The 21,189-nt window shown below is 49.9% G+C and overlaps 1 protein-coding gene across 2 annotated transcripts in view; it reads left to right on the forward strand.

The window, feature by feature from the left end:
- ADAM12 (ADAM metallopeptidase domain 12) overlaps window positions 1-19,936 on the forward strand; it is a 322,789-nt gene extending 302,853 nt beyond the window's left edge. Inside the window, exons 21-23 of one of the 2 annotated variants that reach the window (XM_008274835.4) lie at window positions 518-697; window positions 13,402-13,532; window positions 15,295-19,936. In XM_008274835.4, coding sequence (XP_008273057.2) covers window positions 518-697; window positions 13,402-13,532; window positions 15,295-15,352 — 369 coding nt within the window. In that variant the 3' untranslated portion in view covers window positions 15,353-19,936. The remainder of the gene's footprint in view (window positions 1-517; window positions 698-13,401; window positions 13,533-15,294) is intronic. The other variant, XM_008274836.4, reaches the window with a different exon arrangement.
- Window positions 19,937-21,189: the final 1,253 nt, after the last annotated feature.

Here is a 21,189-nt window from a genome sequence, read left to right on the forward strand (position 1 = left end):
CTCGTCAGTTATACCTCAGCAGAACAGCTTTTTATAAAGGGGGAGAGAGAAGAGGAGGGAGGAGGAGTCCCTCACTTCAGCTGTTGAGTTTTGCCTCCAAAAGCAAGGGGACCGTGTGACAGTCTCCAGACGCAAGCCCCTGCCCTCACCTGGCTGCTGGGGCTCCTGTCTCCTTGCTGTCACTGACCTGGGCACACTCAGCCAGCCACGTCCTGTTCTACACCTCGTCTGGGTGACTCACTCCCCTGAGACCTGAGTTCGTGGCTCCATACGTGGCACTTCTCAGTGTCCTGCGCCTCTTTGTTCATCACACCAGCTTTTTTTTGAAATCAATCCTCTATTTTAGATTCGGGGGAAAGGAGGGTGGGAAGTTTCTAGATTTCTTGAGCACGCCCTCAGGTAGCTGCAGCAGATGAGTTGCCCTGCTCCTCCGGCAGGGATTCTTGCTAACATCCCTAGGTTCGAGTCATTTAAATGTGAAACCCATCTCGGCGTGGCTCTTGGCTCTGACCCACAGGACAGTCCCAGGAGATGGCCACAGTGTCCGAACGTCGACATCAGCAGACCCCTTAACGACCGTGACGTCCCTGTGCCCCAGTCACCTCAGCGAGTGCTCCCGCCCCTGCACCAGGTCCCTCGGGCACCCAGTGTCCCTGCCAGACCCCTGCCCGCCAACCCTGCGCTCAGGCAAGCCCAGGTAAGCCCCGGTGCTCACTTTGACGGGAAGTGGGTCAAACCCAGATCCTGCCTGTTGCTGACGTGCAAACGTGGGTGAGCCGCTTCGCTTCTCAGAGCTTCTATGAAATGGAAATAATTCAGGTACTCGGGTGGCTAAACGCCAGCCTCCACATAGAGTATTTAGTTCAGGTCCTTGACTACAGTAAGGGTCGAGTACATTGTAATTTACTGTTATTTATATTCAGAACAGTTAAGATACCCATGCAACTTATCTTCTACATCATGGCACTTTTGAGTACAGCAGGTGGCACTATTAATAATTAGGCTTGGACAATAAAACAGACAGGGAATCCAGAACAGGTGGCCACCCTGAGGGACAATCATGACTGTGCACACCATTTTTCATTTTCAAAACTGTTTATAAATATTTGCCACCTATGGAGTTTCTCTGTCCCAGCACGGCATTGGATACTCTGTGTCTAGCGTGTCAGCTTTTATGCTCTTTGTGCAAGTAACAGTTTGCTTTGACCATGACTGTGACGGTTCACAACAGGAAACTTGAGGGGAAGCAGGGATCAAGCAAAAGAAAAACACGAAGACGTCATAATCACTGGTGATTTTTCATTGCTGTCACTAGTTTCCTTCTAGCAATTTTTATGTATTTACAGTTAGGTATATTTTAGCATAATTTAGATCACCCTCTGTGTACATAACTTTTATACATATTGCTTTTCTGCCTTCAAGTCATTCACATTTACCATGGCATTCAAAAATGTTATTTTAATGAAAGCTCTATAATTGAAGATGGGATTTTTTTTTAAGTATTTGCCAAGTACTGGGCGTATTTGGCTATCTCTTGCTGTAGTTTGAATGCGATCTGTCTCCCTAACCCATGCAGGACTTGAAACTCCAGGGCCGTGGGTTGGGGTGCTGGGAGGGTGAAGATGGATGCAGTTGTGGTGTGCAGGAGGGGGCCTGGCGGGAGGTCTGGGGTTGCTGGGTGCTGGGGGTGTGGCCTTGCAAGGTGCTTCCCACGAGAGGATTGGTTGTGGAAGGCGAGCCTCGCTGCCTGCCGCGTGCTCTGTTTCCGCTCCTCTGCACACACCGTGCCCTCCTCACCCGACACCAAACCGAAGACGCCCACCTGAGCCGGAGTGAGCTTCCAAAACTGTGAGCTGCAAATGAGCCTCTTTCCCTCGCAGGTAGATCCTCTCGGGCACCCGCTGTAGCGGTGAAAAGCTGACCGATCATCTCTGATGTTCTTAGAACATCTCTGTTATGCAGGTCTAGGCAGATAGATTTCGGGGTTTAATTTTTCTCTTAGGAGAATCTTAAAAATGAAACATTTAGTTGGAAACATGGTATGACCTTTTGAAGCCCATGATATGGAGATTAAATGTTTTTTCAGAACCGTCACATACATTTGTTACAACACTGTCTTTCTCACATCACTTTGCTAGCACTAAATCAGTCTGAACATTTCAAAGCCTTGCAGTTTGACAGACTACCTCACTTTTTGTCAAATACCTCGATTTTAATCTATCAGTTATTGAGAGGAGATGTTGAAGTTTCCAGCTATAATTGTGTGTCAATTTAGTTCATCAGTTTTTTGCCTCATATGTTCTGTTTTTTATGATACACACAATTAGGAGTGCTGTATCCTCTTGGTGAATTAAACTTTATCATTATTTAATGTCTAGCTTTGGTAATCTGTTCTAAAATCTATTTCATCTGATGTGAATAAATCCTCTCTAGGTTTTTTTTTTTTTTAATTTATCTGCAAGGAAGATATTTTTCTATCCTCTTACCCTTCCTATGGCACAATATTTGAAAACAATTGCTTATCAACACATTATTTGGTTCACGTTTTTCCCATCCGTTCTGTCAGTCATTGTATTTTAATAGGTTGTTCACACCATTTACATGTAATGCAGTTATTGTCACGTTAGGATTTAACTATAATATTGTTTGCTTCCTCCAATTTTTGTTCATTATACTCCGCCTTGCCTGTGGTTTAGTTGAACTTTTCGTAGTTTTCCATGTTGATTTCTCTACAGTGTTTTCGAGCCTGTATCTTTATGTAGTTTTTGGTATGACTGATCTTGGACAGGGTTTCTCAATATCAGCATTTTGGGCGGGATGATCCCTTGTCAGGTGAGACGAGATTTTGCTGTGCCTTGTAAGATACCTGTCAGCATGCCTGGCCCGTAAGAGACCACGTGATCGTGTCTTCACACAGCACCACACGTCGGGAGCCCCTGCTCAGCCATGGCTGAAACGGCCTCTACAGGCCAAGGACGTGCACATGGTGACAGTCTGCTGGCTTCAGTCTCTGACCGCTTCAGGTGGAATACAGGACCGTTCCGTTCCTTCTGTCCTCCTCTCTGTAACGGAGATGCCTCGATCCCACTTTCATGTGCGATGAGAACCACGTCAGATGACACCATTTTTGCTTCCAGCCAAACATAACGTATGGAAGAGCCTACTGCGTTCACCCAAGTATCTGCCACTTCTGTTCGTTCTTCACTGTTGATGATCCATGTTTCTCCAGTATCTTTCCTGTTTGGAAAACCTCCTATGGCCATTCTAAGAATTATTTTACTTCTTTGAAAGAGTTACACAGAGAGCCAGAGCCAGAGCGAGAGAGAGGGAGAGAGAGGGAGAGAGGTCTTCCATCCACTGGTTCACTCCCCAAATGACTGCAACGGCCAGAGCTGAGCTGATCAGGAGCCAGGAACTTCTTCCGGGTCTCCCATGCAGGTGCAGGGGCCCAAGGACTTGAGCCATCTTCTATTGCTTTCCCAGGCCATAGCAGAGAGCTGGATTGGAAGAGGAGCAGCCAGGACTTGAACTGGCACCCATACGGGATGCCGGCGCTGCAGGCTGGGGCTTTAACCCATTACACCAAAGTGCCAGCCCCTCCCATTCTTTTTTTTTTTTTTTTTTTTGACAGGTAGAGTTATAGACAGTGAGAAAGAGAGAGAGAAAAAGGTCTTCCCTCCATTGGTTCACTTCCCAAATGGCCGCAACCACTGGCACTGCGCCAATCTGAAGCCAGGAGCAGGAGCCAGGTGCTTCTCCCTGGTCTCCCATGCGGGTGCAGGGCCCAAACACCTGGGCCATCTTCCAATGCCCTCCCAGGCCTCAGCAGAGAGCTGGACTGGAAGAGGAGCAGCTAGGACTCGAACCGGCACCCATATGGGATGCCGGCGCTGCAGGCCGGGGCTTTAACCCATTGCACCACAGTGCCAGCCCCTGGCCATTCTTTTTTTTTTAATTTGACAGGTAGAGTTATAGACAGTGAGAGAGAGAGAGAGAGAGAGAGAGAGAGAGAAAGAGAAAGGTCTTCCCTCCATTGGTTCACTTCCCAAATGGCCGCAACCACTGGCACTGTGGCAATCTGAAGCCAGGAGCCAGGTGCTTCTCCTGGTCTCCCATGCGGGTGCAGGGCCCAAACACCTGGGCCATCTTCCTCTGCCCTCCCGGGCCACAGCAGAGAGCTGGCCTGGAAGAGGAGCAACCAGGACTAGAACCCAGCACCATATGGGATGCCAGCGCCACAGGCGGAGGATTAACCAAGTGAGCCACAGCGCTGGCCCCCCTGGCCATTCTTTGAAAGCGAGTCTGTGGGTGACCAGTTGTCTTGGTTTTCCTTGATCTGAGAATGTCTTCACTTTGCCTTTATGCCTGAGGGACATTTTTGCTGGATATAGAAGTCTGGGCTGATCGGTTTCTTCTTTTGGTACTTCTTTCTTTTGGATTCTGTGGAAGTGAGAGGTCCATTAAAAGTGCTGTCCAGGCTGCATCCCAGAGGAGGACGTGGCCATTACTGCAGGGAGGGATGGAAAGCAGAGATGGCCGTGATGCTGGGTGCGGGGGGCGGGGGGGGACGTGGCTTTTCTCTGGCATCGAGCTGCAGTCAGACCGAGGAGGCTAAAGCTGCTCTTTCAGGACCGGAAGGGGCAGGCTTTTCTGAGTGTTTTGCTTTACGGGTTGTTTGTTTGTTTGTTTGGTGCCACTAGTGATTTCCAGGTTGTGGGCGTCTCCAGAACCCACACCAAGATGCATGAAAGGACAAAAACAAAACCGAGCATGAGAATGAGCGCTGAGTAGCTGTTGGGCTCTGAGCCAGTGTGCTTCACTTTTTCCAGTTCTCAGGGTCTTCTCTCAGTTGCTAAGAGTTTTTTCCAGACGTCTTTAATTAGCAGGACTTGGGAATGGATGAAATATACTTATCCCTTCTTTTTGTGTTTATTTGATTACTGATATACTCAAACTCCTTTTGATACATCTATTAGCCAGTGGTAAGCTAGTAAACTGGATCTTTGGGAAAAAAAAAAAAAAAAACATACGAACAGCCCTGATTTATAGCTGATTTCTCTGCTGTGAAAACCCCTACCATGTCCAATTTCAAGCCATTAACGTGACATCACTGAACAAGGAGTAGGGAATTGGCTGTCAGGAGTTAGTACCAGCCAGCTCCAGCATTCCACTGCCATTAACTGTATTTCTTCTGTGAATTGTCTGTTCCTAACCCTTGCCTAGTTTTTCTTCAATTTGAGAGGCAGAGTTTTTATTCCTGATTTATAGGAATTTCTTTTTAAACAAATGATGTAGTTTAAAGTCATTTTATTTTGATTTTGTTAGCATAAGAAGAATTCTGACTTTGAATATTAAATGTATTAGTCTCTGCCTTTGTGGACTCTCCCATTCCTGTCATGCTTGTAGTCTGTTATCAGGACCCACATAGAATTTCTTCTGTTTATCTTGTTGGCCGTTGACAGCTCTTCAGCGTTTGCTTTTCTAGTTTGCCTGGATTTACACTGGTGGGAGGCAGTGGGCACCTCCTCAACTTTTTGGACTTTATTGAGGATCTGATGAAAGCTATGAACCCCAGGAGACGAGCAGTGCTCAGTACTGTGCATGTGTGTTGCAGGTCTGCACACGGCCCATGAGCGCCTTCCCAGTGGATTCCTCCCGCCACCTGTCCAAGTAGGGCTGCCCCTGACGGTGTGACCCAAGGGAAGACGCTCCTCTCTCTGGCTCTCACCTCCCAGCAGCAGTGAGCGTGCCCACAGGTCACCCCTTCCAGGCCCTCTCTGAAGCAGATCCCCAAAAACACTTTCGTTCTGTTTTTATGAAACTAAGGAAATGTTACCCTTCAAACATTAGTCACTGAAAAATCCACAGTTCTCACTCCAGGCTGGTGTCTGTCTGGAACTTTTCCGAAACATGTGCTATAGATTAAGCCCATGATTTCTCTCCCATCACACATAGCCGACTGGGATTAATCTCATGCAGGTGCCGGGGGAGTGTTTGGAGGGGTCCTTGTTTGGCAGCACAGATTGAATCCACGGATGCTGCCCCGCAGAACGCCCCATGCCCTGCCTACACCACATCACACACACACACACACACACACACACACACACACAGCTAACCCTGCCTGGTTCATTCCAATCCACCATCTAAACATTCCAGAAGGAAAGAAAACACTGCCGAAAGTCCCGCATCGGTCAACCTCACGTTGAACGGGAAAGCTAACTCTTTATAGAAGACATTCGGGCTCCTGTGAAATGTTCTGTCTGGCTTTTCAAAACCGAGGACAGCTGAACCAACTCTGGTGCGCACATGGACCTTCGCGAAACACCACTTCCTCCCTGGTGAGCCCACTCCTGGATCGCCAGCTCCCCACCCGAATCCTGGCCCTGACCAAGGAGACAAGCTCTGCCGTCAGCGACTTTCCAGGCAAATCCTCCAGTGCCTTCACGTGGCTGCTAGCCGGCTGCTGCCCAGCTCTCCAGGGCCACAACCTGCGCGTGAAGCAAAGCATAGCCCGGAGGCACGGGTGGCAAAGCCGTGGGCGGGGCGGTGAGAGGAGGAGGGTCTGGTCTGCTACGCTGGACACACACACGGCAGGAAGCACCCGAGAACCCTTCTCTGCTCGGTGCCGAACTCGCCCCTGCGCTGACTCGTGTGTGATTCGCCATCGATCTGCCAGAAACACAAGGCAGCGGGCATTTGCAGCTGACCAGCCGCTTTGGACGGCTCCAGGGGGGACCCTTCTCTCCTGCCGAGGCCGGACCAAGTGCATCCGAGGCACCGGAGGAGAAAGCAGCAGCGCAGAGAGGAACGGGGGCCGCTGCAGGCGGGGCTGAGGATGGGTCTAAGGAGGCTCGGAGGAGCTTTCTGTGGCCCGTAAGCAATTTTATGTTGCTGGCTAATTACAGTAGTGTTTTAAAATCACCTGAAAGGTCAGCTCTCATTTTTGAAATAAGAATAATACGTAGGGCCGGCGCCGCGGCTCACTAGGCTAATCCTCCGCCTTGCGGCACCGGCACACCGGGTTCTAGTCCCGGTCGGGGTGCCAGATTCTGTCCCGGTTGCCCCTCTTCCAGGCCAGCTCTCTGCTGTGGCCAGGAGTGCAGTGGAGGATGGCCCAAGTCCTTGGGCCCTGCACCCCATGGGAGACCAGGATAAGCACCTGGCTCCTGCCATCGGATCAGTGTGGTGTGCCGGCTGCAGCGCGCCAGCCGCGGCAGCCATTGGAGGGTGAACCAACAGCAAAAGGAAGACTTTCTCTCTGTCTCTCTCTCTGTCCACTCTGCCTGTCAAAAAATAAATAATAATAATAATAATAATAATACGTATTCAGTGGGGAAAGAATTCAGGCGCACCAAGCCCAGGTGAGGGCGGAATTCTGGAAGCCGCTTTCCTAGGGGGCAGCAGGTTGGGCTCTGGCACTGAGGCAGGGGCGCGGGGCTCAAGGCACCAGGGGGTGTCCAAAAGCCAAGTGACCCTAGAGGAGAGGAGCACCTTCCTCTGCTTCAGACGCGGGGTACAAGGTCCACTGTCCTATCTTCAGGGAGGGGCGGGGCCCTGGCTCTTGCTGCTCCCTTGCCCACCTGCTGCCTTAGCAAGGAGTTACCTGCTTACCTGGTTTTCTGCCTCGAAGGCACACACAGACCAAGCCCCTGGAACTCAGTCGAGGGTAGGGCCCACGCTGAATGGTTGTGCATTTTCAATACTGAGCATCAAGTCATCTGTCATTCTCTATGGGGCCACCACACTCAAGGAGTCTTGGACTAATGACAGTTGGAGTCCATTCCTCCATGAACCTGAAATGTGGCTAACAGGGCTTGGACTCCTGCTAGGCTCGCCCTGCCACCTGCCCAGTACTTCTGGAAGTTCCAGCTTTCCTGCCGTATTCCAATTACTGACACAGCAAGCCCACCGAGTGTCTTTAGAGGTCTCTGTTACCCGTGGCAGCACCCCGTGCGCTCTGGAGAGAGATCATTTCCGGGAACAGGAAGCCTCTGAGAGCAGTCGTGAACGTGATGGTGATGTTCCAACAGCGTTTTCCACTCACTTTGCACGTGAGAAACAGATGCCTGATGTTTCCTCCTTGACATGTGCCGACAGGTGCTGTGTGCCTGTAATCAAAAGTAAAGGGTCATCCAGAAACCGAGGCATCCGCCTCCACCTCTGGCTCCAGGTTCCCTTCCAGAAGCAACCTCTGTAACGAGGCTTCCAGAAGCAAAGCCCCTGTTCTTGCTCTCTGTGAAGACACTGAAAATGCATGCAGAGGAGAGGAGAGAGACACCCGTCTACCCAGCACCCAGCGGCCACCAGAATGCCACCCACTCTTGATCCGCCTAATGTACGCGGGGTAAATTCAAAGGGCGGTGCGCTGCGTGCTGACCTCTGCCCTGGTTCTCCGGCATCAGTCCTGTGCACGCCTACTTCATTCTCTTCGCTGGCTGCGTAGTTCATGGCAGAGACGTAGCATGACTTGCTTGGCTGCTCCTTGCCAGAGGCCACAGGGAATGTTTCCAATCATTTGCTACCTCTGAGAGGCAGGCTCTTGCCCGAGATGTCTGCGGGATGAGTTCCTGAGCGCACGGGTGCTGCGGAGAGGGCAGCTGCACACGGGAGTCGGACAGATGAGGCAGAGCAGCCGACCAGCCGCTTTGGACGGCTCCAGGGGGGACCCTTCACTCCTCCCGAGGCCGGACAAGTGCATCCGAGGCTCCGGAGGAGAAAGCAGCAGCGCAGAGAGGAACGGGGGCCTCTGGGGTTGTCCGAGGTCCTACTCCCCGACACGGCGAGTTCTGCGTTTTTCTTACCAGCAGGGTACATGAAGAATGGAAGCTTCCTGGATCTCTCTTCCCACGAGTGAGGTAGGACATCCTTCACGGTTTAGGGTTCATTTGCTTTGTGTTTTCATCAGCTGCCTTTCCATCTTTGCCAGTTTTACTGCTGTATTCTAGACAGGCTTGACCACCCAAAGATCAAAAGCATTTTTTTCTGTTTCTTATTTTTTCAAAGGTTTGGTCCATTTTAAAACGAAGGTAGTGATCTGTTCTAGATCAGCACCTAATAATCCTCAATACCATGTATTGTGTTTGTGTACGTACTTATCTCCCTTGGCTTGTTTCATTCGATTTATCTGCTTCCTCAACTCCACCCTCAATGAGGTTTTATAAGTGAATGAGCCCCTGTTGTTCCCTTGGGACCTCAGAAATGTCCCTTGAACTTCCCCTCTGTAAATGTCAGTAATAGTAGCTGTGTCTCACTGGACTTTGTGACAATTCAATGAAGCTATCTAAAATTAGAAAATATGCACATAACAGATCTTCAGAGAAATGAATTTCCTTTATCGACTTGAGTTTTAATTGACATGTAAAAACTCCCTGGGTACCACGTGACGTTCAGATGCATTCTCACTGTGCAAATCCAAGTCAGGGTAAGCATGTCTGTCTCAAACATTCATTTCATGGTGAAAGACTCCGAACTTTTCTTCTCGCTTTTTCTGAAAAGGCAAAACAAAACTTCTCCCATCTAATTGTAACTTAGTACCTGTTAATTAACCGTTCTCCATGGCTTCCCACCTCCTGCTCTCTCCCAGCCTCTCATAACCATGATTGTACTCTCCAAGTCTACTGGATCAGTAGTGCAAGATTCCATGTGAGTGTTGAGACCATGTGGTACTTATCCTTTGTGCCTGGCTTACTTCACTTGATGCAATGAGCTCCAGTTCCAACCATGTTGTTGCAAATGACAGGATTTCATCCTTTCATGGCTAAGTAGTATTCCAATGTGCATATGGACCACATTTTCTTTACCTGTCAGTGGGTGGAGCCCGAGGTTGTTGGCACTGCTCGGCAGCTGTGAGCAGTGCTGCAGGTACTGGAGTGCGGTGGTCTCTTCAGCCGATTGCTTCCACGTCCTTTGGATGGATACCAGGAGTGGGATTGCTGGCTTAGCGGGTACTTCCATTTTTCGAGGAACCTCCCTAACACTCTACAATGGCCGCACTAATTCACATTCCCACCAACAGTGTGCAAGGACTAGGAGTCCTCTGCATCCTCAATACCACGCTGTCACTTGTCCTTTTGGTAATGGCCATTCCAACGGAAGTGAGGAGATACCTCATCGTGGTTTTGGCTGGCGTTTTCCCGATAGTGATGCTGAACGCTCTTTCGTGTAACTATTAGCTATTTGTACGTTTTCCTTTGAAAAGTATCCATTTAGACTTATTGCCCATTTTCAGCCAGATTGTTTTGCTACTGCGTTCCTTCTGTGTTCTGGTTATTCACCCCAAGTCAGATGTATAGTTTGAAAATATTCTGTTCTGTGGGATTCTCTCGTTTCCTTTGCTTTGCAGCACCTCTGCAGTTGATGATGTTTGGTCTATCTTTGCTTTTGTTCCCGGTGCCTTTGGGTCTTGGCCTGAAATTATTCTTGCCTGATCTATTGTTCTGAAGTATTTCCCCTATGAGTTCTTCTGGTAGTTGGATGATAGTTAACTGCCTGTGCTATAGCTCTGATTCCCATGATTTCTTTCAGACGGACAGGCTGGGTGTGGACAGTGAGATGTTTGTGCCGCCCTGGGCCCTGGGCAAGCTCATCCGGGACCTCCATAGTCTCTCTGGCTTTGTCCTGTGATGACGCCCATGTATCCTGCAGGGATGTCTCTGAATGGACACTTCTGCTCCTGTTTGTGTGTGGAAGCCGGTAACAGTGGTGAATTCCTAACGCTCAAGGTTATATTTGGGTTTTAAAATACTTTTAAACCTCTGGGGAAAAAATTACAAGAACATGAGCGGAAATGTGAAGGAATGGGAGAACTCTGCTTAACAGCATTCGTGGGCTTCTCCTCTCTAATACCTGGAAGAAGTTGAAAGGGGAGAGGGGTGAAGTTTGAATTCCTCAAGCGTGAGTAAGCTGGTGTGGAGTCCCTTCTTAGCTCCTCTCACTTTATTCTCTGTGGCGAGTTGGACTTCTCGGGGGAAGCCCACTTGCAGGTTGTGGCGAAGGCAAAAGCACCACCTGAAAGAGAGCGCGGAAACTGCGCGCCTTCCTCGGAGGTCAAAGCATGTGAGCTGGTGCCTTCTGCCGAGGAATGGCCCGATCTGCGGCCTCTGGACAGCGAGGGCGCGTCTCCCTGGCCAGCCCCACCCTCCCAAGGTCATTTTGTCTGTAGCCTGGCGGGAAGTCAGGCTTTTATCCAGGCAACATCTTGGCGTGGAACCTGGTTGATGTGTCCATCCAAAGCGTGCCCCGGCGTGGCAAGAGGGGACAGATGGGGACCCATGCTGTCCCCAAGTCTGAAGTCACGGCTTTCAGTCAGCCTCTCAGCTGTTCGGGCTTTTAGCACTATGGTAACTAGGTTATTCAGCTTCTAAAGCAGAAGACGTGTCTGCGTGTGATTAATGCCTTAACAGGACCACAAGCATAAATTAGGAATGTCCCAGGCAAACCTAAATAAATGGGCAACCTAATTATCTCCTACGTTTCCATGATAAATCCAAATATATTGTGACATACTGTAATATATACCCTGCTTTTTCTCCTTTGCAATAAAAACCTGACGTTATCTTTATTGCCAAGACTAAACGCTTAGTCATACTTTAGCAAAATTAGTATCACTTAGTAATGAATTATTTAATCCCCAAAGACTGTGTTTTATGGTCTGTGCGTTCATTCTTACATTACACACGGACATCTAGCTCATGATTTCCGGCCCCCTTATAGGAAGCGGAGGTTGCCTGGGTTTATGACCCAAGTCTGTCGGTAGGGTTATGGCGCTGTGGGGTGCTGAATTCACCCCGACACTGACCACGGCAGTAAAGCAGCAGCTGACACTCCCCAGTTACTGCAGGCCAGGTGCTCTGCTAAGAACTCTGGTCTCAGCTAAGCCTGTCAGCCCTACAAGGAAGGAACTACCATCATCTCCTTCCTCCCAAAAAGGAAGCCCCTGCTTCCCGAATGGGTAGAAGCACAGCCGTGCCCTTGGGCACATCACACTGGCCCTTATTCTTAGCTAAGGGATTGGTCCTGTTTTTCTATCCCATAGCCCGTTAATGCTGACATCAGCGCACACTAATGTGGAAATGTCCCTTTCTCGGTGGCTTTTTCTCAGCCCCGATTGCCCACTGTTCCCACTTGGCGTGCTTCCCGCACAGCTGTGGTCTGCAGGCCTCCGTGGTGGCTTCCGCGGAGACGTGTCCAGTGGCGGTCTCCCAGCTGAGCTGCAGTTGTTGCCAGGATGCCACTTTAGGGTGATGACTGCTGTGGGAAACCCCACCCTAATGTTTTCCAACCATGTCTGAGCCTTCCTGGAGGTCTGCAGTCCTGGGTCCTGTGATGGTGAGCTGAGTCGCTGTTCTCTCCCCTTTCTGTGCCTCCATGATGGCTCCAAGGCCCAGAGGAGGAGGCACCCTGGCTCCCATGCCCAGACGGGGTCCGAGAGGAGAGCTATAGCCAGTGCTCATTCACTTCCCCCTACTTGTGGGCAACCACGGGAGGTGCCCCGTGAAAACAAGGGGCCTCTAGTTTAGGTGAAACCTCTCTTTGTTGTATTTCTCACTGTAAGATTCGGGGCATGAAGGAACGCAGCTGTTAAGTGTTGTCTGAGTCGGGAACTTCCTAGGCGTTTTTATCGGCCCCTCCCAACAATGCGTGAGATGGATCTTTCTTCTTCCCCTTTTTCCAGAGGAATCTGGGGGTCCGAGAAGTCAGGTGACATCTACAAGTCCCAAAGCACTGGTCTTTGGATAAATCCCGGAGTAGCGTACCCCTAGTCTCATGTTCTGCTACCTTCTCTGGCTTCGGGTCAAAGAGCACCCCACCCTTAGCTTCTTTATGTTGGGTTCGGATTTGTCCTTTGAGTGACTGTGTTGAACTTTGAACTAATCTGCACACTTTGGTGGAGAGCTTCAGGGCACCTCACTGAGCAGTCTAGACCCATCTTTGCTTTACTGACCCTGCGTGGATGGAGAGCGGATGGTCATCCTGTCTAATCCACTCAGTTGAACGAGTCCTGGTACGCGGTTCTGGCAAAATGGAAGAGGTGGGTCTGATGCGCACGGAGATTTCCACCAGTGTCTCCTGGTTGGAGAAGTCTGAAGGCACAGGAGAGTCTGCAGCCCTCCCTGGGGAGCACTGGCAGAGGAACCCCCACCTCACTGTACTCGCAAGGCTGGGAACAGCCTGGGAGCTGAAGGCCCTCGCGCCCACGTTTGTAGCTATAGCTAAAACTGGTAGATGTTACAGGTTTGGGCAAGAAGGTTAACCAAGGTCAGCTCCCCGCCTCCCTGTGTGGCGAGGGGAGTGTGCCATCTGGTTCTGCAGCCCCAGCTTCTCAGGGCCCTGACAGTCCCCAAGGTCACGGTCTCGTCACAGAGCAGTGCTCAGTCCAGGCACATCTGTGTGTTGCAGGGAACTTGGAAGCCAAGCCCTCCTCAGAAGCCCCTGCCTGCAGACCCTTTGAACAGGATGGCCCGGCACTCCAGCGCCTCAGCGAGGGCCCTGGCACAGCAGGGGTCCATGCCCCGCCAAGCACCCGTCAGGTTGGTGTGTGGGTGTCTCGCACTTTTGGGGGACAGCGAATTAACCCGAGCCAGGACACGGGCATGGTGGTCTCCTCCATGCTCCTCTGCACTCCCCACGCTGGGCGCAATCCACAGTAGAACTGAAGAAACCAGGAAGCAGTCAACGTGAGCCTCCTATCACAGGCTCACGGGTGGCTCTTGGCCATGGCCCGAATGCACCTGAGAGATCAAGACGAAGTAGAACCAGGTAGTCCATTCCGGAGGGCCACGGCAATGGGAAGGGGCCCAGGCACATCTCCCAAAGTGGAAGGCTGGACATCCACCTGCAGAACCTTCACCCCCACCTTGGCTGAGTTTGCCAGGCCCTGGGGTCCCAAGACCTAAGGCAGGGTTGGAGGACACAGATGAGACAAGGGAGGTACGCAAAGGTGAGGAAGCTGCCAGGCAGCAGGTAAGCTGGCCTGACGAGGGGCTTCCCCACACAGTTGACAGAAGCAATTGTGGCTCAATGTCACGCGTTCCCAGAGTGGTAGCTTAAGTGGAGCGGTTCACTCAGCGGCATGCTGGAGCCAGCTACACTGGTTGGCAAGAGCTATTAAATTTCTAGGAATTTTGCAAACTGGTTATTAAACCTAGCCAATATTAAGGATTAAACTTAGACTAATACAAATTAAAGCAAAGTTAATGAATGCTCAAAACTTATCACTTCCAGTAATATTTTTAAAGATTTGAGAGAGAAAGAGGTCTCCCATCTGCTGGTTCACTCCTCAGATGGCCACAACGGCTAGAGCTGGGCAAATCCAAAGCCAGGAGCCTCTTCCGGTCTCCCACGTGGGTGCAGAGGCCCAAGCAGTTGGACCACCTTCCATTGCTTTCCCAGGCCATTAGCAGGGCCCTGGGTCAGAAGTGGAGCAGCTGGGACATGACCTGGTACCCATATGGGAGGCGGTGGCTCAACCCATTACACCACAGCACTGGGCCCCCTCCATGGTAGCTCTTGGGAAGAACGTTTGGGATGCAGGAGAAAGAGCTGCCTACCACATCTGAGAGGGGAAGCTGGCCAAAGGGTCAGGACAATGGTTCCATTCCTGACTGTCTAAGTACAGAGAAGCTGCACCGCATTCCAATTATTTCATTGTGGCTTCCATGTGGACCTGAAAGTTGCTGTGTTCTATTTGAGGAAAAACACTACACGGGCATGATGAGGGGCAGTCCCCCTTTTTCAAATGCCCTTAAGCAAATCTTAGCTCTGCTGGCTGCTGACACCAGCGCGAGCCGATTCTGGTCTCATCCTGCAAATTCGTTTTCGAGGGATCCTGTGTGCCCAGTTTTGTTTGTTCTCTAGAGCCCGGCGCCCCAGTCCAGTAGCTGCGAGGTGCACTCTGGATGGGAAAAGCTAAGCTTTGCTGGGTCTCAGATTCTGAAGACCATAGTAACCCCAAAAATGGCTATTATATATGTAGTTTGCATTGATGACAGGTAAAAATAATACTTAAGATATAAAGGAAATTTGTTAGTAAAATTCTTTTTTGGCATGGCTGCTGGAAAAGTTAGACAGTGTTGTCCTGGGGTCTCTCGGGGTGAGAAGTCTGGCCTTGGACAGGGCTTCTCCGGCAGGAGTTAGTCATAAGCCATGGGGGGATCTTGCAGCCCTGGCAAGAGCGTGGTTCACAGGCCCCAGTGTGAGAGGCAGTGGGAGCTGACCCGGAAGCCACAGAAGTCGTTCTCCTCGGCCTCTGACCGCAGTTTTGTTCTCTCTCTCGATTTGCTCTGAATTCAGACCTGCTCCTAAATGTCCACACCAAGTGCCCAGAACCCACACCACCTACGTTAAGTGAGAAGCAAGCCGCCGCAACAGTGAAGACAGAAGTTTGCACTATCTTCCAGCTCCAGTTGGAGTTGTTTTTATACCAACCCTTAGGAATTCGATGTTTAAAACACCAGTATCTTAAGAACTTTGAGCTACTGCCGTCGGTGCTGTGCTGTGCCTTGGTGCTCTGTCTACTGGCTCAGGTACTTGTAAGTTATTAATTTATGTGGAGAGTTTATTACAGTGCAGTGCGCTGTAGTAAGCATTTTTACCATCACTGAGTTTTCCGTGGAAGGAAGGCTTGATGTGCTTTTAATATTTTAGTGAACTTGAAATATCTTGCTTGCTGGGATTCTGGACCGGAAGTTTACGCTCTGACCAAGGTGCTATTGGAAAGCAGTTCCCCACACTGACCCGTGGTTATGGTGCCTGAACAGCCCAACAGACCCTAAGTGGACCCTCGCGTGATTTTCTGGAATCTCTATCTTGGGCCAGAGCTGGGAAGGCTTCAGGTCCAGGCTGTGCTAAACTTTCAGGGAGACCCTAGGGTCCCTGCTCAGCTGACAGGCAAGCCGCCCAGGGGCTGTGCCTTAAGGCTGGGGGCCAGCAGGGAAGCTTCTGGCTTCTGGTCAGGAAACTTTGGAGAGAACATGGGCTGCAGACAGAAGTCTTAAGATGTGGCCACATGAGGATAGGCAGTGGAACAGTAGGGCAGTCCGAACCTTGACCTTGAGCTGACCAGCCCTGAGCACATTTTGGCGAACAGGCAGAGATAAGCCAAACCATGGGCAGTTGCACAGATCTTAGTAGGAACACCACACATCTCTTTCTGTGGTGTTGCTGCACAGCGTGCCGGCATCAGCACGGGGTATAGAATAGGAAGGTGGTGGTGCTGGAACAGCAGCCCCTGCCCGGCTCTGTGACACCTCCACCTCCTTGCGCTGTTGGGCGCTAAGCAGATCTCCGTGTTGTCTGCTCAGCTGCAGCCCTGCTGAGATGATCCTGTAGGCATGGGACCACAAGTATATTAGGTGTGAACCAGTGCCCAGATATAGTCAGTCTGGCAGGTAAAGTCTCCTTTCAAAACATGGTTCACCTTATGAAAAATCAGCTAGGATCACTGTGCCTGCAGGAAGTGTAACCACCTACACGCCCTGGTCTCTAGTGCGGCCCGTGTCTGCTCTCCCAGTCGGGACGCTGAACACGGAGCCGTGAGTCACTGTTCAGTGCTCTGGGGAGCATCCTGTGTTCCCCGCGTGGCCGCAGGAAGCTTAGCATAGAACCTGAATCCACCCCTGAGCCCCTCACAGCCTACGTGTTGAGCATCAAAGATTGTGGTAAGAAAAGTACATTTTTCTAATCCTAAATATTCATGAAACGCAGGCTTGGGCGGCAGCCCCCTCCATCTTTACTCTTCAAATGTCTGGCTCGGGCACCATTTTCACAAGATCTCGAAGACGCTTGAATCCAATCGCATGCAAAAACATAACACTTAGATAAGTAGCTTCCACATTAGAAGGCAATTGACAACAGCTCCATAATTCACTCTGAGTGTTTTATGATAAAGCCTTCTTTTGGGGTCATTTCAATGGTTTTCCTATGCCTTGAAGCAGAAAGAAAAGTACGTACCGAGAATCCTGGTTTACCTTCCAGAAAACAAAACATTGACCTTTCCCGTGTTCTCCACTGTACGTAGGCAACGTTGTGTTCATGACTTTGGATAAACCAGACACATGCATGTCACAAACACAAGAGGAAACCCAACTCTCAGAGCATGCGTCTGTTGGTTATACAGTTACTTTCTGAAAAAATGTAAAGTTACATCAGAAGACTCTACTACTGCTGAGATACACGCAAATTACTGTAACTGACCCTACACTTGGTGACTATGTTTAGGCCAAAGATGTGCTGGTGAAAGGTTTACAGAACGTTATGGTGCAAGTGTGGCACTGTAGCCCCTCCCATGGCAAGTACAAGGATACGGACCCGCTTTCCTTGCCTGGTTCTCCCTTGGCTGATACCAAAGGAGCTAAAACTGTGACCGCAAGCCCTGGTGGCATGGCCACACGGGGGCTGCAGCACGTTTTTCCTCTGCAGTACTTCACTGCTTTGTAGAGCCACGCCCTTTACTTCCACCTGGAGACAAACTCAGACCTAATGCTCACACCCCGTACAATTCACAAGAGGCAGTGGTAAAGGAGCCCTTCCAAGATGCAGTGTTTATCAGTGAGGCCTATTTAGCAATAGCTCCCATTTTAATGTAACAAACCAGGTTGCTGGGCGTTTTGAATGATTCCTCTCCCTAACTTCTTCACAAATGATGGAAATAAAAATCAACACTCAGATTTCTAGAGTTGTACAGGCCTAAGAAATAAGGCGAGTTTGGGTTTCATATGCCACCCCTGGGAAAGCTCACGCGCTTGACAAAGAGTGGGCCCAGAGCCACTTTTCTTCCTACGTCTCGTTACAGTTGTAGCCCCGTGATCCCCCCTTCCAGGGAAGCCCTGGCTCATCGGCCAGGCATTCCGTTTCAAAGTTTATCTCCTGCAGTCTCTTAACAGTTTGTTTTCCTGACACATGCAGTCAGATGCGTAGCCACCAAGAGAAACAATGCATAACATTTTCCATTGTCAAAAATGTGCGTGGGGAGGTTACACTTCCCAGTGTGAATTTTTCCAGCTTCCACATATGGGATGACATCACAGAAACCACAAAAGCAACAAATTAAACCGCATGAGAATAAATACCCCGACTAGTCTCAGAGGGGACATTTTTATGCCTTCTTGACTTCGCTAGGAATTCTCAGGCTAAAACTTCTAAGCCACTGCTCTCTGGCAAGTCAATAGAACACATCAATGTCTCCTCCAAGAGGAAAACTGCCAAGACTTGGGTCTGTGTCAGAATATTCTTAGGAGCCCGCAATTGCCCATGGTGCTGAACAGAGCCTGTTCTGTGCCCACGGGAGTGCCTGAGCGTCCCTCTGTTCCTTAACTCGTGTTTACCAAGCACTCTGAGCCATGGAGACCGGACCACCTAGAGGCCTCAGCTCCCGAGCGGGGAGGCGGGTCTCTCCAGCGCACCTTGACCTGGTGCAGTGTTCCCACAGGAGGCGCATTTAATCGTCAGACTCCACTAGGGAGAGCACTCCCAGGAGCAGGAGGCCCAGGGCACACGTGGCCTGCTCTCGGCAGCCTCAGGCACACACAAGCAACGCACGTGCAAGTTCCACCCGGCCTTCCAGAAGCTTCCCAACACCGACGAAAGCCAGAAGTGTGACCCTCAGGCTGGGGGGGGGGGGGGGGGGGGAGACCACAGGTACCATCTCTCCTCCTCCGTCTACTGCCACCGCTACTGCCCAGGACTCATCAGCACACCTAGACCCACCTTTCTGCCTTTCCCTGTGTCTCAGAGACAGTTCCCTTCTGGACAAGATCTGATGCTACGTCTCTTCAGTCTCCAAGGGTCAAACCTCTACTTTTGTCACTACTCCAGGTCAGCCAGAGCAGGTTCCGCTGCAGCGTGTGGCTGCCCCAAGGCCCACCAAACTAGGTCCAGCAGCAGAGTTCCCCTGCAGGCACATGACCTCCCACTCTGTGCCTTGTTCCAGTTAGAAGCGGGGGTCGGCTATGGAAACAAGCTTCGCTGTGATTGCCCAGGTCGCTAGAATCATTCTGAAGTCCCCTCTCGGCATCCAGTGCCTTTAAAACTATTTGGAAACTCTTGACAGTAAAACAAGGACCATGATAAGAAAACTATGCAAGTCCCGTGCAGGGAACGTTTCCATGCAGTGAGAATGTGTCATTCCCCACCCCCCATTTTGTAGAGAAAACCCCTCTTTACTTTTGGGACCATAATGACAGTTTTTAGTCCAGCCACTGCAAGCTTGTTTCATAGGAGAAAGACTAGGAAAAGACAGACTGCGTAAGGAGTCATTGCAATAGTTCAGGAAGGGATAGTGACGATTTAGCACACCCTTAAAGTAATTCTCAATTTAAAGTCATTTTGCAACTCCAGGTTGAAGGCCCTGTAACTCGGCTGTCAAAGGACATCCTATGTCCCCTGTAAGCATCCTATGAAGTTTCAGTCTTTAATTTAGCACATTTTAAATCCAAAGGAATGATTGTTTCATTAAAAAAAATGTTCAATTATGGTTTATGCTGATGGCTATGAGTAGACACCTCAATAGAGCGACGATGGGGAAAACAAATCAGACAAAAAAAAAATCAAAACCTTTTGGGATTCCAGGACAAGCAGTGGCAGAGCCAACAGTTCTGCACCTTCTATCAGGCCACATTGGTAGATGGTGGGAAGGCTGTTTCCATGTGTGTGGCCACTGTCACTGTAACTTTAAAACTTGGCTCCAGGCTGTTTAGCACCGTACAGATTAAAGGTACAGCTACATCAGCTAGCACAGTCATTTTATAGTGCTTCCTTCATGTATCATGCTTTGGTTTGCTAATTTTTCCCACATACCTTTTTGTGTTACAGTCTCTCAATTTTGTACACATTTCTCATATTGGGATCTACAGGTAAACACGACCTGCTATTTCAGTATAAAAAAGACATTGTTAAGAATATTGTATCCAATAAATGGTAAACAGGTAAACACAAAGACAAGTCTCATTTGTTACTGAGTGTGTTACCTGCTTCTGTGTCTCCTTTTTCTATCTGTAGTCTCACATTCACAAATGGGTGCATAAATTGTGCAGTAGTGCACAACAAGCTAAGTAAGAGTGGTCACTGTCGAGCGAGGATAAGGGCATTCTACCCATCTGCAGACACAGGCAGACGGGATGACCACCATGGGGTGGGGCGCCCGGGACAACTGGATACTTTTTTGAGCAAGGTTTAGACAGTAACTCGAAGTAATTTTTTAAACCTCACCTTACTTATGAGAGAAACTGAAAAAGAAAGGAAGTGGTGGTCGATGAGTTTATATCGGATGTACCTAGAATAAAAGTATAAGCATGACAGATCCCTCGTTATGTTTTCAAAATAGCATCCAATTTTATAAAGAATGAACTGTAGAAAATACAAAGTGAAAACATATACACAATAAGAATGAAGGGGTCTTGATTCCTGCAAGTCGCCACATACCACCAAACAGACACACAAATGAGGACACGGGAGATGTCAGACAGCCGGTGCAGTGGGTCAGGCTGACACCTATACCGATACTCCAAGTGGGCAAATCTGCCCTCGTTCCAAATGTGCTGGGGCAGGGGTAGAGGAAAAATTCTCAAAGAAGAGTTAGTTCCCTAGAAATATAATTAATTCTTTACTCAAATGTGAATTGCAGGCTATCTAGAAAAACAGCAATGAAAACAACATCACAAATGCTAGGACAGCCAGCACCGTGTTCACTTGGTTAATCCTCCGCCTGCGGCACCAGCATCCCATATGGGCACCGGGTTCTAGTCCCAGCTGCTCCTCTTCCAGGCCAGCTCTGTGCTGTGGCCCGGGAGGGCAGTGGAGGATGGCCCAGGTGCTTGGGCCCTGCACCCGCATGGGAGACCAGGAAGAAGCACCTGGCTCCTGGCTTCGGATCGGTGCAGCACCAGCTGTGGCAGCCATTTGTGGAGTGAACCAACGGAAGGAAGATCCTTCTGTCTCTCTCTATAACTCTACCTATCAAATGAATAAAAATAAAAATGCTAGGACAGCTTTTTTCAATCCCATGAATCATAAGAACTCACCTGTGGTGCCTGCTGGCCTCCAGTGCTCAGGTGCCGATGCTGTGGCACAGCAGGTTAAGCCGCTGCATGCAATGCCGGCAGCCCGTACCAGAGAGCTCGTTTGAATCCTTTGAAGCCCCCACCTCTGACCCAGCTCCCTGCCAACGCACCTGGGAAAACAGCAGAAGAT

Source organism: Oryctolagus cuniculus, chromosome 15 (genome assembly GCF_964237555.1).
Source record: "Oryctolagus cuniculus chromosome 15, mOryCun1.1, whole genome shotgun sequence".
NCBI lineage: Eukaryota > Metazoa > Chordata > Mammalia > Lagomorpha > Leporidae > Oryctolagus > Oryctolagus cuniculus.